The sequence below is a fragment of the Pongo abelii genome, chromosome 5, assembly GCF_028885655.2.
Source record: "Pongo abelii isolate AG06213 chromosome 5, NHGRI_mPonAbe1-v2.0_pri, whole genome shotgun sequence".
Lineage (NCBI taxonomy): Eukaryota > Metazoa > Chordata > Mammalia > Primates > Hominidae > Pongo > Pongo abelii.
In genome coordinates this window covers 130,618,490-130,636,809 of record NC_071990.2, presented here as the reverse complement: position 1 = coordinate 130,636,809, position 18,320 = coordinate 130,618,490, and the positions used below count along the sequence as shown (strand labels likewise).

General features: G+C 34.9%; 1 protein-coding gene across 3 annotated transcripts in view; it reads right to left on the bottom strand.

Annotated features, from left to right (window-relative positions):
* LAMA2 (laminin subunit alpha 2) overlaps positions 1–18,320 on the bottom strand; it is a 652,245-nt gene that overhangs the window by 369,356 nt on the left and 264,569 nt on the right. For all 3 annotated transcript variants that reach the window (XM_054558144.2, XM_054558145.2, XM_054558146.2), the window contains exons 5-8: positions 13,331–13,510; positions 10,364–10,453; positions 8,316–8,433; positions 2,708–2,886 (exon numbers count right to left, since the gene is read on the bottom strand). In XM_054558144.2, coding sequence (XP_054414119.2) covers positions 2,708–2,886; positions 8,316–8,433; positions 10,364–10,453; positions 13,331–13,510 — 567 coding nt within the window. The remainder of the gene's footprint in view (positions 1–2,707; positions 2,887–8,315; positions 8,434–10,363; positions 10,454–13,330; positions 13,511–18,320) is intronic.

The following is an 18,320-nucleotide window of genomic DNA, read 5'->3' as shown; positions in this document are numbered from 1 at the left end:
TTGCCAATGATTTGACAATTTAGATGAATTGAACAAATTACTTGAAAAATACAATATATCAAAAATTGACTCTCCTCAAAAATATTAATACAAAACCTATCTAGCCTTATGTCTAATAAAAAATAGCCAATGCATTTAAAAAAAGTTCTTCCCACAAAGAAAACTAGAGGCTCAGATAATTTCACTAGGAAATTTTATCAAGCATTTTAAAGAGAATTAATTTTAATCTGAAGTTACTTTAGAAAACAGAGGAAGAGGAAGTTCATTTCCCAGATCATTTGTTGATGCCAGTATACCCCAATAAAAAAATCTGACAAAGACATTATAAGAAAATAAAATTATAGACCAATCCAATATCTTTTATGAGAGGATGTCAAAATTCTTAACCAAACATTAGTCAATTGAGTCATCCAATATATAAAAATGATAATATATCATAACCAAATGGAGATTAATTCACAAATGCAAAGCTGCCTTCATATTTTAAAATTCAATTTGCGTAAATTGTCCACGTTAACAGAATAAAGGAGAAAATCGTTATGTTCATTTCAGTAGGTTTCAAAAAGCATACGACAAAATTCAAAACCATTTTGTTACAAAAACTCTCTGCAACTTAGGAATAGTAGGGGACCTACTGAATCTGATAAAGGGTGTCCATAAAAAATCTGCAGTTCACATCATACTCAATAGTGAAATATTAGGTTTCCCTTTAAAATTCGGAACAAAGTGAAGATGTCAGCTCTCACCATTTTTAGTTAACCTTGGCACAAAGATTGCAAAGGAAGAAGTAAGCCTGAATGTACTTGCAGGTAAAATGATTGTTTATGTGTATGTTTCTAAAGCATGTAGTTTAAAACTACTAGAATTAATAAAGAAATTAAGGATGGCTATAGGACATAAAGTCAATATTCAAAATTCTTTAATTAATTACATTAAATAATTGGAAAGCTATTTAAAAAACAATTTTTTTACAATAATGCAAAGCAAAATACTAAAGATTAATTTAACAAAAGACATGCAAGATCTCTGTACTGGAACACTGACATGAATAAAGAAGACAGAAATAAATGGAGAGATATGCTATGTTCATTGGTTAAATGACTCAATATTATTATGATGTTACTTGCCTCAATACCTGTTTTCTTTTAAAGTTTAATTTTTTTTGACAAAATTGTATATATTTATCATGTGTGACATATTTTGAATATCACTGTATATATACATTACATATATACAAATTGTGAAATGGTTATATCAAGCTGATTAACATATTACCTAACATAATTATCAATTTTTTTGGTGAGAACACTTAAAATCTACTCTCGGCATTTTTCAAGAATATATTGTTCTTAACTATAGTCACCATGCTGTACAATAAATATCTTCAATGTATTCCTATTATCTAACTGAAATGTTATATTCTTTGACCAATATCTCCTCAAGCTCCATTTTCCATATTTGTATATAGATTCTAAGCAATAATCCTAATTTTTCTGTAATTGACAAGTTGATTCTAAAATTGTATAGAAACACAAACAAAAAAGCCCCTACTATAGACAAAACAATATTGAAAATAAAGAATAAAGTTGGTACATTATATTACCTAAATTCTAGACTAATTAAAGCAACAAAGATAGTATGGTATTAGCACATAGAGGGAAAAATAGATGCTTGGAAATATAGATAACTAAGGTTCTAGAAATTGATCCATGTAATATGATCAATTGATTTTTCATCAAATGGTGCTAGAACTTCAGGTTAACCATATAAATCTGGTTACTTATTTCACACCACACACAAACATTTACTTGATATGGGCAATAGCTCTGTAAGTTAAAATTTTGGTTTTTAGGATAAAAAAATATTTAGACTTTGAACATCTACTTCATAAGAGAAGATATAGGAACGGTCAATAAACCCTAACAGTTAAAATTAAATCCATAATCAGATGCCATTTCACACCCACTAGATGACTAAAATCCAAAAAGATAGTCAACATCAAATATTAGAGATGACATAGAACAACTGAAATTCATATAACTTTTTGGTGAACATGTTATACATTATTACTAATTTGGCAAAATGTTGACGGTTTCTTACAAAGTTAAGCATCTACCTATCCTATGAAAAAAGCATTCTATTCCTAAGTATTTACACAAGGTAAATAAAAATATGACTATAAAATAACTAGTATAAAATTATTTGTAGCAACTAAGCTAAAACTGGAAATGATCCTAATTTCTATCAACAGGAGAATGGATTTAAAATTTTGATATGTTCATGCAGAGAAATACTACTCAGCAATTTCAAAAAAAAGAACTACTGATGCATAAACAACATGAATAAATCTTAAAATATTATGTTGAGTGAAAAAAGACAGACTAGTATGTACTGTATGATTTCATTTTTATGAAATTCTCTAAGAGGCACAACTAATTTATGTTCTAAAAATCAGAACAGAGTTTGCCTACGGGTCCACTCCTTGACTGGAAGGAGCCATGATAAAACTTTCTAGAGTGATGGAAATGTTTTATCTTACATCCTCAAAGATTTAGGTCAGTTTCAACCACGGAATGTTCCTACTTACCTTTTAATTTGAAGTTCAACTGTTAACAGAAGATTTCAAAATTATTATTTTTTTGTATAAAACATTTTTGTATGAAAAAGCAAAAACATAACTCTTTATGAAAGAAAAAGCATACTTTACCCCTTTGGGTCTGAAGAAGCCATCAATACATGTCTCGCAGTTTATACCAGCAGTGTTTTGGGTACAATTAATGCAGACACCCCCTCCGATGTACTTTCCATGTATATTCAAACTCAGATTTCTTCTGGCAACATTTTCATCATAATAGCATTCTTCAGCTTTTCCATGACAATTGCATGCTGCATTGAGGAAAAATAAATTAATAAACATCAATTTCAGATTTCAGATACATTTGAAAATCATTTCTGTTATACATAATAGATTTTTTTTTGAGACAGAGTTTCACTCTGTCGCCCAGGCTGGAGTGCAGAGTGGCATGATCTTGGCTCACTGCAACCTCTGCCTCCCAGGTTCAAGCAATCCTCCTGTCTCAGCCTCCCGAGTAGCTGGGACTACAGGCATGCACCACCACACTCAGCTAATTTTTGTATTTTTAGTACAGACGGGGTTTCACCATGTTGGTCAGGCTGGTCTTGAACTCCTGACCCGTGATCTGCCCACCTCAGCCTCTCAAAGTGTTGGGATTACAGGCGTGAGCCACTGCACCTGGCCTAGACTTTTATACCATACGGGAAATTACATTTAGCATACACACACACAAAGGTATCTAGAAAGTATCTGGATGTATTGGAGGTATTAATAAATTCACACATTTTAATGGAATTTGAAATAATTAAAACATATAAATTAAGCTCAATCATATGCAATTGCCAATATTTGATTTTGACTAACGTGCAATTTTATATGGTTCAACTTACAATTTCCTATTATAAATAAATAATAAATTATTGAATGATGGCACTGAATGATTAACAGCTAGGTAATCTGCAATGAATTATTACTATATGGAAATTTCTGTATTAGAGCCTATGGGTAAAGAAAAATATGTATAATATAATTCCTTTCTTTTAATACTAATAACTAAAATGTATTTAGGTTTTTTTCAATGCCAGACACTGTTCTAAATGCTCCATATTTGTTGCTAATGATTTTAATCCTCAAAAATGCTTTTAGGAATTAGGTATTATTATTATTAACCTATTTTTGTATACTAGAAACCTGAGTCCAGAGAAGTGAAATAATGTGTAAAAGATATTCTAATCAGTATTGGAAACCAACCTCTGAAGCCAGACTCCAGAGTATGCACTGCTAAAGACTGCCAGAATCCCTTCACATTCTACCTGGTGAATGAAATAAGATACATGGCAGGTGCCAAGGAATCAAGACAAACCGAGAGCTAGTTTACTAGTGGCTAAGATCATGCTATTTTGCACCCAACTGTCTTGGATGTGGGTGTGCTCTCCCCTACTTAGCAGTCATATGACATTGGAAACTTCTTAATTTCACGAAGGCTCAGTTTCCATATAAAACATGGAGTGGTCAATAGTAATTACTAGATTGGGATATTTAAAAGCACAAGTGAGATAATGCATGTGAAATCATTAGCGTAATGTCTTATAAAGAAGTTCACAATTGATTTTTCTTCTCTTCTTCCTCCTTGTCTTTTTCATGTTACATTAGAAGAATTCAAAGAAGTGAAAAATCACTTTCTCCAGAAAGGATTGGGTAAGACTTTTCTAAACATGAAGAATTTATATCAGGATAGAACCAGGGAAATATACCAATGCAGTCTCCTTCCTACCTGACATGTTGAGTTTCTTAGGAGTACTTACATTTATTTCCACGTGTGTGTGTGTGTATGTGTGTGTGTGTGTGTGTAAGGTGTGCTTGTATGCATACAGCTCAATCTTTTTATTTATTCTACAAAAGGGAAGCGGCATTTGTATACTGTTTAGAACCGTTTCCTTTCACTAACGGTAAATCATGAAGCCCTTTCCATATTAGCATGTGTATCTCCTAAGGGTACACAGGGTACTACACTACTTGAATGAAGGTATTTATCAGGTCCCTATTAATGAACAGTTACACAGTTTCCATGTTCCTCCCTTTACAAATAACACCGCACATATACTGGGAGGACAAGGATGCCGGGAGGAGGGAGGGGTTCTAATGTTAGAAAAGTTTCCTATTTGCCAGTTGAGTGACTTTGAGGCAAAAACTCAAGTCCTAGCATCACTTTAGTACTTGTCTCATACATGTTTTGAGAATGCTTAGCAGAATGCCTGAAACATACTAAATACTGAGCTCAATAAATGTTAGTAGCAGTAGTGGTAGCACTTGTATAATAATGACGAGGATCATTATAATATGCCTGTACATCTATATGAATATATCTATAGGGTAAATTCCCGGAAGCATAATTTCTAGTCAAAGGATATGTAAAATTTAAATTTTAATCGCTTAAAAAATTCCCCTCCAGGAACGCTATGACAAATGACTTTTCCTCTAGTAGATATGATAAAACAGTTTCTCCATAGCCACCAACCTTGTGTGTTATCAACTCTTGAATACAATTCCTGGACATAATAAGCATTCAAATATTTGTTGAGTAGAAGAATAAACACTTTGATAAGTGAAAAATAATGTCATTGTCTTAATTGATACTTCCTTCATTATGAGTGTCATTATCTTTTTACAAAGTTATACGTCATTTCTGAGGAATACCTGTTTTGATCTTTCTAACAGGTTAATTAACTTTTTTCTTATTGATACGTAAGATCTCTTAATACAGAAAGGTTATTATCCCCTTGTCATGTTTGTTGTAAATACCTTTCCCAACCTGCTGACATTTGATTTAGAATATAGTAGTTTTGCTATGTTAATGGAGAGTTTCAAACGTTAGGGAACACATAGTGATAAATACAAATCACTAGGCATTGTAAGCAGTTTTATGTCTTTAGGACAACATACAAGAATTCCTTTTTTTTCTTCAGAAAGACAGCGATATGGTTTGGCTCTGTGTCCTCACTCAAATCTCATTTGAAATTGTAATCTCCACGTATGGAGGGAGGGAGGAGATTGGCTCAAGGGGGCAGCTCCCCCATGCTGTCTTCGTGATAATGAGTGAGTTCTTACAAGATCTGATGGTTTGATAAGGGGCTCTTCCCCCTTCACTTTCTCCTCTCTCTCCTGTACCACGTAAGACATGCCTGCTCCCTCTTCCCCCTTGATTGTAAGTTTCCTGAGGCCTCCTAGCCATGCAGAAGAGTGAGTCAACTAAACCTCTTTCCTTTATAAATTACCCAGTCTCGGGTAGTATCTTTACAGCAGTGTGAAAACGGAGTAATACAGACAGGGTCTCACTATGTGGCCCAGGCTGGCCTCAAACTCCTGGGCTCAAGAGATCCTCCCACCATAGCTTCTTTTCAGTAGCTGGGATTATAGGAGCATGCCACTGGACCTGGCTATGAATTCTTAAAAGCTTTGTTGTAATAGTGTATTTCAAGAAACAGTCAAAACTTCTGCTGCCAGTATAAGCAGAGGAAAACATAAAGTAATATAGACTTATTCTCACACTATTTAGAATTGGTGTTGTCAAGAGTGTTTAGTACTACGAGCTACTGTAGGTAAAACACTGATGCCAAAGAAACGGTCCTTCACACACTGTGCAGCCAGGACCCTACACCTACAGCCCCACTTCCTGTCTGTGGGCTGCAGCCTACCCAGCTCTGTCTGTAACCTTCAAGAATATGGCTAGTAACTGATCATGATGCCATGTTTTTGCTCTGTCATCAGCAACTTACTATTTCACAGAATGTCCAAGATATATCATATGAAACTGTTCTTTAGTAAAGGCTTAGCAGTTGAATGAATATTCTATGCTTTTTAGAGATATTATCTTGCCTTATGTAAGCTAGATTGATGAAAATCCAAATTAAACTCAAATGAATTAGAATGTGATTATTCATTTTATGGAGGGATTTGTCATGTCACGGAAGGATTTTTCTAAATATTAAGGTGATTGGAATATGATTTGACTTGGAAAAGAAAATTTTTACTTAAGCTTTTAGGAATGTATTCACTGCTGAAAGTGTGATTTTTATGTATGGCTTTATGGCTAAGATCCCCATCTTGAATTTCTGGGTTTTTAAAATGTTTGTTTTTCAGTTTGGAAATATGACCTCCCCTCTTCCCTACAGGGAAAGAAAAAAAATGTTTCACAATTCCACTATTTTAAAAATGTGTACAGTAGCAGTTTGAAATGTCTTGCTTTGCTTAGTCTACCTCTATTGCTAACAAGTTGCTCTATTCTTTTTGTTTTGTATTTAAACATAGAAACACAACTAAAGAGTGGTAAAGGATTTTGCAGAGCCACTTAACATTACATAATTATCACTGTGTGAAAGCATGTCAGTGGCAACAGGAAGACCCCTACCTTCAAGTGCTGCTCCCACTTATGATTACTGATATTCCACAAACAGAAGAGAAATTTAATTAAAATTTAAAGGAGCTCGAGAGCAAACATCCCTGGGTGGCATTACATTTAAAGTTACTATTAAGAACAAATGTCTGTTCTCCATGGAGAAGCTGTGGAGAACTAAGGGATTAGCCAGAACATGGCTGGAAGTAGTTGAAGGAAACAAAGCCTGGGCTTCCAATGGTCCCCTACCATGCACGGTGAGTGATGATCCAATGGTGGCTCATGCCTCCAGATATGCTTCTGTAATAATGGGAGATTTCTAATCCATAATATCTTTGTAAGCAGGCAGACACAAATCCAAAAGCAAATGAAGTGAGTGTGGAAAATAAGGAGACCTAATAGCATATATGCAGAATCTCAAATTAAAAAGAAAATACAGTCATCCCTCAATATCCATGGGAATGGTTCCAGGACCTCCCTCAAACACCAAGATTCAAGGATACTCGAGTTCCTGTTATACAGTGGCATAGTATTTGCATACAGCCTATGCACATCTTCCTGTATACTTTAAATCATCTCTAGATTACTTATAATACCTAACAAAATGTAAATGCTATATAAATAGTTGTTATATTGTTTAGGAAATAAGAAGAAAAACGTCTTTACAAGTTCAGTACAGATGCAACTTTTTTTCAAACATTTTTGATCTGCAGTTGGTTAGACCCATGGATGGAGAAACCATGGATATGGAAGGCCGACTTTATATCTTATAGCTGGGGAACATTTTATGATTAAGGTGTGTTATGATTCAATAGTTTTAAAGACCTGTCATGTCTGACACGTTGTACATGATAAATGTGAGTTGAGTTAATTTGTTATTCGAATAATATATAGTGTTGGTATTAATTTAAAATGTCGATCAAGCTGTTTTTGAAGGCCACATATACTTAGTGAGCTGAAAAAAATGTGGTTAGGGCTGATTTACTGTAATATTAATATTTGAATTCAGTTGAATTGGACTTCATACTAGTTTAGGTTTGCAGTTCAGCCCAAGACTATTTTTACGTCTTTTCTTGGGTTGAGAAAATCTCCAGAAACACAGGTTTCTCCATGATACCTGTCACCTAAAGAGACCAGTTGTCACTATTAGGCTATGAAGTCATCTGCTACATTTCTTAGATATTTCCCTTTAGGAAAAGCTAGACATATGGGTTGTCTTCAAAGTGATAATATAAATGAGTATTTGTTGACGCATTTGCATAACCAGCCATTTCACTATTTTTCATTACTGGCTTTTTTTCTTGGAAAGGAAGAATGACATATTTTGTTGGCTTCTAAAGAACATACCTTCACATTCAGTTTTAGTCAGAAAAGTTCCAGCTCTCCAGGGTTTCTGATGGAATCCTGGACAGCACTGATCACAGCTATCGCCACATGTGTTATGCTCACACTCACAGCGAGATTTCTAGTCAAAAAGAGGGAGGAAGCACAAATTTTAGCCTCATTTAGAACCATAAAGGAAGCCTCTCTCTAATGGTACTATGAAGAAAAGAGAAAACATCTGGACTATGTACTAAAATGTAAAACTAGCCAGCCTGGGAAGAAAGTGGTGCCAGGCTTGAAGTGGGTATATTTGATCAACATCAGCTTAAGGAAGTCCAGGCTGATTCTGGAATCGCTGGTTTTAGGCTCAGAAGAAAGCAGGAAGGCCCAGCTGAGAGTGGCCTTGAAGACTGGATTCTTCTTCTCTGATGCCTGGGATCTATGTGTTTTTTGGGGTCGATTAGCTTGTTTTAAGGCTCCCCTCAAAATGTTGTTAGTATTTTTGGATGTGGCAAAAAGGAGGGAGTTGATTCCTAGGCCTCTAGGGGTGCAGGTAAATCAGAAATCTAATGTCTCTAGGACTAAATCTCCTGTCTGTGTGTGCTCTGAATACAGTCTCAATTTACCACATGGAATTGGCCTTCCAAGGCTGTCTTGTGGACTTTTAAAGCCTGGGAAACACTGCTCACCTGTACACCTGATAGAAAGCACCCTGCATGCATTAGCTATTTGTCCTACGCTCTCCCTCCCTTTGCCTCCATCCATCTGATAGGCCCTGGTGTGTTGTTCCCCTCCTTGAGTCCATGTGTTCTCATTGTTTAGCTCTCACTTATGAGTGAGAACATACAGTGTTTGGTTTTCTGTTCCTGTGTTAGTTTCCTGAGGATGATGGTTTCCAGCTTCATCCATGTCCCTGCAAAGGACATGATCTCATTCCTTTTTATGGCAGTGTAGTATTCCATGCTGGCATATGCATTTTTTCACTTCCTCCAAATAAAATAACAGTAAAGGGATTTTCAAAATGCAGAAAGCCAGTGAGACAAAGGGACTCTGTAAAGCCTGTGGAAAATTATGCCTATGTGACGGGTTGATAGGGGCAGCAAACGACCATGACACACATTTACCTATGTAACAAACCTGCATGTTGTGCACGAGTATCCCAGGATTTAAAGTAAAATTTTAAAAAATGGAAAAAAAAAAAGAAGAAAGCACCCATACCAGGCAGAAAGCAGCACTGCAGCTTTCCACATAAAAATATGTTAGTGTACTTTAATCTTCCTAGGCGATAACATTATAATCCAATAATCAGAAAACTAGCTTTGAGTATAATGTCATTTGCATTACAATATTTGAGAAAAAAAAATGTGGCCCGATTTACATTTACTGATCTTCCTATTCAATGTATTTTTCCATATACTATACAGAAGATGAGTTTGAATTTCACCAGTTTGTCTATGACAGGAAAAATACATGCTCATTCGTCTTCTCCTTTAGGTTATGTTCACTTAATTCATTGTCATTAATGAAAAAATTCTATCCAAAAGCATTCTGGCATTTTCTGGCTTGCCACTATCAGTACTCTCTTGATTCTCTCACCCACTCCACCCCCTAAACCCCCTTATTGCCCCTGCCCTATTTTATCCTCCTGTTCCATTGCCACTTATATATTTACTTCCCTGCACATTTTTTTACTCATTTGCATTAATGTTTTGATTAGAAACTTTAAAAGAAATGGTCAGGTTGATTGATGGCAGGCATTCTCTAAAGCTAAATCATGAGGCAGGCTGTCATAGCTAGAGAGGTTTCAAAATAGATAGACCAGTTTGGAGCCTTTTTGGAAAAAAAAAAAAAAAAAAAGAAAAACTAATCTGTTTTCTGATACTGTGATGGCTGATTTCAAAGTCTATCATCCTAACTGCCAGCTCTTATTTCACCCTGGCATGGATTTCTGTTACACTGTCTAAGTGGGGACCTGACACCCATTTACAGCGTTCTCTGTCAGCAAAGACTCTCATGAAACATTTTACAGCTCAGGGCTTCATTTTGCCTAAGCATCCTATAAATATACATACATTTGTCGCTGGATCAAGTGGACAAGCCCTGGCATGACCATAGCAGATGCACATCCCTCCAACCGAAATATCCTTGACCGAGTAGTAGTACTGTGAAAGGCAATCCAGAGAGAAATCCTGTTAAGATGACTGCAAGGTGAAAGTAACAAAAGGGGACATTCAGTAAAAACTTTATTTTCTGCTTTTATCCTTAGTTTGAAGGACATTTGTGTTTCCTGAGGACAAGTGAGGACTCACAAAACTGACAAAGTAACTCCTAGCATTGTAATCTTAGCCCAAAGGAAGAGTGGCCTTTAATTTAAGCTAGTTGGGCATTTTAGAAATATCTTTTTCCCAGTCAGTACCAAGTCCATGCTAGAGTACCTGTGGCTGACAGTAGTTTTTATCTGGGGCTAAGGACAGCTATTCTTCATAAAAGTTGTTTTACATAGTTTCTTGCAAGAAACCCTTTTTTATTGTGATTATAGGAACTGCAGTATTCACAAATCATACGCACACTGTTTTACTTGATGGATTTGAAAAGAACCAACAAAATTGAGGGAGAAATTGTGCTTATAACAATATATTCCTTAACCATATTAAGAAGAAAATTAAAAAGTCATTAACTGTAAGTTTATTGTGCGGAACATTTGCATTTTTATATTACTATGTAATATAGTCCATACAATTACCTTTATATATGAAGTTAACATAGAGCTATGTTACTAATTATTTTAATCTACCCAGCTATTTTTAAAGGATAATTATGGAGGCTGGACTATTTTTAAAATTTCAATTAATGTGTATATAACATTTTATAATTGTCAGAGCACTTTACATTATCATATTCAAATAACCATCTTAGTGCTAGATAGTTCTATTATTCCAATTATACACACAAAAGAAAAAAAACAGATTTAGCTAGAATATGTAGGTGGACACATATCTGAGTTCCCTGACTAAAAATCCCCTTTTTCCAATTTACTTCTTTGTTTCTTTTTCCTATTATTTGTTTTTGTTACATACATATAGTGTCTTTGAAAATATTTTTGTTATGTTATCTTATTTGATATACCTAGACCTTGAACTAATGGAACTGGCTAGGGAGTTTGGATAGTATAAAAATATTTTTTTCATTTAACCTCATCACTTAATAATATAGATACAAATAGAGATATTTGCTTAAAAAGCTGATACAGTAGTATTTGTAAATGCTTTTAAAACTGGGAAATCTATTTTAAATATAAATGTATAATGCTTTGCTTTTGAGTCATGAAGAAGAGCTGAAATCTGCGATCTTATTTTTATATATTTAAATGTAGTGTTTATTGAACTTGAGTACTTTCAAAAAAACATATTTATATGTTGACTTATACTGCACTATTTTAAAGACTCATGTATGATAAAGTTATAAATAATAGATGTGTACCCCAACCCCCATTCTACTTCCTGCAAAAGATGATAGAAAGAACACTAATTTATTTTCATTGATTTTTTTTCTCTGATAGATATACTGTCAAGAAAGTTAAATTTCACTCCAATTTCACACCAGTCTTCGTTGGTGTATATTTTTAAGTCACGCCAAAATTAGAATTGGAAATGTTTTCTTAAACAAGTGAAAAATCTAAACATTGCTATAAAATAATGATTAGTTTTGCATGAGACAATTTACAATATGTTGAGATATAATACAAACGGAAATTATTTCGAGTTTGGAAAATACAGGGCACTAAAACACCTGACATATGTTGCATGGGACTAACTAAAGCCTTAAAAGTTATCTTGTGATGATGGAGAGGATGGGTGTGGGAAGTTAAGTAACAAGAAAAGAAAACATGTGAGGAGTATTTAGGATCTGTAACTACTAACCCTAGTGATTCAGCAATTTTGCAACCGATGACCGTGGTCTTACCTTAGTAGGATCATTCTAGAATTAAGTGCTTTGTCCTACAATATTAATTTCTCCCTATAGTATTTTCTCTTAGCTATACCTCTAGTCATACAGTAGATACTCTATTCACAGGAGTTTGCTTTATAGAGTTATGGCTGAATTGACTTCCCTGGTAATAATGCTTTGGTTGTGTAGCAGCATATGTGGGAGGTGCCATAAACCAGTGAATATTGTAGAAGGTAGACAGGAGGAAGCACGGTTATCACTCATAGCAATCTGGGTTGATCATCTATCTTGTAATCCCACAAATTCCTGTTTAACACTGGAAGACAGCACTTCTGTTAGCTCTTGTGTTCAAAAAGCTTTTGAAAAGATGCTTTAAACTTTTTTCCCCTAATATATTATTTGTAAAGGAAAATAAAACAGTATGTAGAATCAGTTTTCTCCTATAGCAGTGCATTTTTAAAACTATGGCTTGTGATTTATTAACCAAGCATAAAACCAAATTATTTGATGGCCCACAAACCAGCAACATCAGCATCACGTGTAAAGTTTTTGAAGTGCAGCATCTCAGCTCCGCCCTACTGAATCATAACCTATATTTCCACAAGATCACTGGCTAATCCCATGCACATTAAGGTTTAAGACATACTGCTCTCTGTATGTGTGAACGTGTGTATACTGGCTCAGTTGTGGCAAAAAAATGCTTCAAAGCCCCTGCACTTCCAGTAGTAACTCGCCAAAGCCAATTATAATAGTAGTACAGATCGCCTAAAGTGACAAAGGCTAATTTTATTCTGAAAAATAAGATTATTAAGTAGACATTGTGATTCTCATTTTACAAAAGAAGAAATTAAAGTTTGAGAAGGCTAAAATGTTTGATAAATGTTACACATGTAATAAGTGGCACAGCTTGGATCTGAACAAAGGAAAGTCTGCCAAATTGCAAATAATAATAATAAAAATAATTCATAATTCTAAAATAAAAATTTGATAATAACCACTCCTACAAATCACTGAAAACATTTTTAAAGTACTTAACAGACAAAAAAGTGGGATATCATTTGTAGGCTCTAATGTGATTCATCATAACTTACTCTTCTGGTGACAATGGGGTCAATTTCTCTTGGGTCTTTGTGAGCAAACATCATCAAGTCAGCATTCAGTGTGCGGATCCTCTGAAATCTCAGGCGAATATAGCGAGCGGAGGTAAATTCCAGCAGTTCTGGAGAAGGATCATCGGCACTTGGTCTCCCATTGATTAAAGAGATGTGAATCTACACAATATGAAAAATAATTTAACAATTATGTTTTCCAAAATTTAAATATTGATTTTGTTTCTTTTTCTTGGAAAAATAAAGTTAACTTCCCATTAATCTGCCCAATTAGTGAGGCAGATTCAGGTACATGCCTATGCACTGGCATCTAGTGAAGTAACTGACATATGTTATAGTCTTAATACATGTACATGCAATTTGTGTATATCATAGGCATTTCTCTATATACTTCAACTACCCATATTTCTCTCTTCCAAGGCACTGTGTCAATTTGACCTTCCTAAGATTTCCATAAATTCTTAATCATTCTTTCTCTGAAAATTATTGTGCCCTAAATTACTTAAGAATCTGGGGTATGGTGGGAAACTAGAAAACTTGGGGGAAAAGTTATAAAATATAAGATTAAAAAAGGAACCCATTAGGAACTTAAAATAATTCTGTACTTGAAAACATCACATTATATAGCCTTAAAATATGGAGAACAAAAATTACAAGGAAAACTAGACAAATCTATCATCACAGTGAGATATTTCAATAGGTTGTTTTAGGTTGTCGTTATCTGTATTTTTTTAGTAATTAATAGGTCAAGAAGACAAAACTTCACCAAGAATGTAACATACTCTATGAAAATCACACTCTAAAAAATATGTTAAACCTGAACGGAATGGTGAATTTTTTAAGACAATAATTCAGCACAGTTGACACCAAGAGAAATAAAATTCAGTCAGATCATTTTCTATGTGAAAGAAAAATTGAGAAATTGCAACAAACTGCCCTCCAAAGGTGTACAAGGCTGGCAGGCTCTCACAGGGACTTCTCAAGAGCAAAGAATTCTGATGAAGAATAAACTGTGTGACAAAATAAAAGGTACCGTTGGCACAGATAAAGGAAGGATGTTCCTAATACCCAAAGAACTCTTGCAAATCAATAAAGAAATGCACCAACAACATAACAAAATGCACAAATATATGAGGGCCCTATTCAAAGAAAAGAAAATTAAAATGACTGTTAAAAGTTTATAAGATACTGATCCTCCCTCATAATAGGATAAATGTTAATTAAAAACACACTGATAAAATTCCCATTTTTTCAGGTTGGCAAATCCCACAAATATTGGTAATATTCTCTAATGGTTAGACTAAGAGAGTAGATACATATCTCTTACATTTACAGGTATAAGTGTAAAATGATACAAATTTCAAGTAAGTCAATTGAGCAGTAACTATCAAAATTAGAAACACACAGTAATTCTGAGCTAGCTATTCCACTTCTAGGAATTATTCTACAGACATAAAATAATACAGATACTATATTACAGGTGAACTGAATACGGCTAATGGACTGAATGTCTGCATCCCCCCTACTAAAATTCATATGTTGAAACTCTAATCCCCAATGTGATGATATTTGGGGGCGAGGCATTTGGTAGGTAATTAGATCCTGAGGGTGGAGCCCTCATGAATGAGATTAGTGACCTAATAAAAAGAGGCCAGAGAGCTAGCTAGCTCTCTTTCCACCATGTGAGGCTACAAGAAGTCAGCAGTCTGCAAGCCCCAAAAGAGTCCTCACCAAAGCATAACCATGCAGACACCCTGATCTCAGATTTTCAGCCTCCAGTACTGCGGGAAATAAATTTCTCTTGTTTACAAACCACCTAGTCTATGGAACTTTCTTATGGCCGCCCAAACTGAAAAAGACAATATTATTCTTTCAGCATTTTTGATTATTACCTTTTTTGGTCACATCAAAGGACTGGAAATAACCTAATATCCATCAATATGGGACTGGTTAAATAAATTGTATATCTGCATAATGAATTATGTGCAACCATAAAAAAGAATGAGGAATCTCTCAACATACAGATAGGAAGAAGCATGTACTTACACTATTTTTGTATTCTGTAAATGGATTTTTATTACCTATGCAACAAATTGAATCAAACCAAAATTGTTAAAGTGAAATTGAGTGGTAGATTTTGAACTGAAAATACACATACACACTCACACTCACACACATACACACACAAACATGCATACACACATGCACACAGTGCTAAAGGTACAGGGATGCAGGAAGTGGGAGTTCTGTGCTGTCTGGGAGATGCTTGGGTACAGGACAGTGTGTGCACTGGGGAGCTGTGACTCAAGGTCACCCACTGGAATTTTCATCCACTTTGTAAGATGATATATCATGTGTGTTAATTACATTTTTTGACAGGAGAGGCAATGATACGTATTTCCATTCCTAACATCCTGCATTTAGATAATCCCAGGGAGCCTTTTACAAACTGACTGCCAATAAACTACTTGAGTCACCAGAGAAATATAGCAAACTCTGAGATGAGAAACTAATTCTGGTGTCACAAAGAATAGACTCAAAATGCCTCATGATAAAAATATGAATATGTTCCAGCTAATTGAATCTACCTGGGATACTTAGTAAGGAATAGAATGCAAGGTCTTCTAAAATACTGAATCTGTCTTGTATATTCCTCAAGATCCACATTTCTGGCATCTAGCAGGTGAGCCAGAAATGTGTTTAGAATTGAGTTATATTTTTGGCTTAAGGAGGTTAAAGTTAAATGTTAAAAGAATGGATAAATATATGGATGAAGCCATTAAAAATAATTTCCCTCTGCGATTAACCTTGGCACCCAAAAAGTCACCAGTGCCATTGAACCCATGCTTACATTTCTATCAAATTCTCCCTTGACCGTCCCCAAAAATACTACTTGAAAGAAAGGAGGAAATCACTACATGTCTAGGATTACAGTTTCTGAACATTATTAGAGTTTATTTGGTGTGAATGCTGCGGTGAATCATATTTGTGCCATATAAAGAATCAGTAAGTTTCTCACTTAAACATACAAAGGACTTTTTTGGAAAAAAGGTGTACATATTCTCATTTAGGTTAATAAACCGTATGATAGCTACATGAAGGATTCAGCAAAAGAACACTTCTCACAGCTTTGGTATTTTCATCAAGCTACTCTGCCAAGAGATCTTGTGAATATAGTTAGTCCCAAGCTGTTTCTGGGATATAAAACAAGCCAGCTGTTTGGCGATGTTGTGTGCAGCTTCCTTCCACCGTTTTGTGTGTATTTTTTTTCCTTTCTCCTTCAAAATAAATCATAATGTTGGATAGGATATTTCCACTAGCACAGCACAGTGTAATTCCAAGTTCACTGGATAGTTTAGCATACTTCCTGATTTCCTATGGGGTGACAACCAGAGGGTGGTATCTGTCTTCAAGGAAGATGAAACATATCCATCCCCAAGACCACCACTGTCTTGCTGTGAGGACCTGAGAAATCTGTGGCAGCCTCTAGTGTCTTCCAAAGTGGTTTCTATTACAGACGTGTTGGTGGGTGTATGTTCATGCTGTCACAGGAATTCATTCCAACTGAAAATATCAGACTATGGTTATCAACTGGTTTTTTAGAGTTTAAAATGACACTCTTCTTTGAAATTTGTTTTCCACGGCAAATACGGGGGTGGGGGGGGAACCTTATCAGAAACATCTCTTTTTATAACCAAATAACTATATCAATATTATACTCTGTTCACCCAAATAATCCTGATTTACTAATGTAAGCATACTATATAAATCATGTTTGCTTTACAGATTACTAAGACCTCTGTGCCTCTATGGCATTTTTATTTTAGAATACATTTTAAAAAACGATTTATGCCACAAATAATTAGATTTCTCATATAGATGATTTTCCATTATTATGCTTGTCTATTTATGTTGCTACGTTTGTTTTGGAAAGCTGGAAGAGCTATAATTCTAATACCTTCCCTAACAATACAAGTTTCTTGAGTGAATGGATGGATGGGAGAATGAAGGCTACTGAAAGATCAACAATAAGTATCAGAAACTTTGAAATAAGTAGCAGAAGTGGATAAAGTTGACAACTTGATGTGTGGTATGCTGTCTCTTAAAACATTTTTGTATTATCAATCTCTACAAGTGTGCCAATGAAACAGGTAAAACAAATTGAAAGTAAGCTGACCTCAGGAGACAGAACAGTAAATCCATATGTGTAGCTTGAGATTAAGGATGTACAGATATGGACAAAGAATTTGTACGTAAATGAGTGGCTGAGACATCTGGGAACCTCTTAAATCCAGTCATGCTCAATATGGCATTATTTGGGGAGAAATAACAAAAATAAGCCTAATCTATTTTGACTGTGTAAAAAAAGAAGTACCATCACCCCTCATCAGTTATAGTTTCAGGGGATTTGTGGGGATTGGTTCCAGGACCTCCTGTGGATATCAAAATCTGAGGATGCTCAAGTCCTTGAAATAAAATGGCATAGTATGTGCATATAACCTATACACATACTTCAAAATTATTTAAATCACATCTACATTACTTTAAATATCTAATACAATGTAAAGGCTATGTAAATAGTTGTTATACCATGTTATTTAGGGAATAATGACAAGAAAAAAGTCTGCACATGTTCAGTACAGATGCAGATTTTTTTCTAATGTTTTTCTTCTGCAGTCAGTTGAATCCATGGATGTGGAATCCACAGATTCAGAGGTCTGACTGTATATGTTTGAAGAAGCCAGCTGAGCTGTAGAAAGCTCAAGGAAAGGGAACAATGCAACAATTGGTCATTGTGTTTCTAGCATAGAGTAAAGGCTCTGAGTCTGGCTCCAGATGGTAAATAGGTACATTTTGGTGTGTTCCTCCACAATGCTCCTATTATTCCATTGGTCTTCCTCCATTCCACTGAAACTGCTCTTGGGAATGTCACCAATGTCCTTCACATTACTAAATGAAATGTCCAATTCTC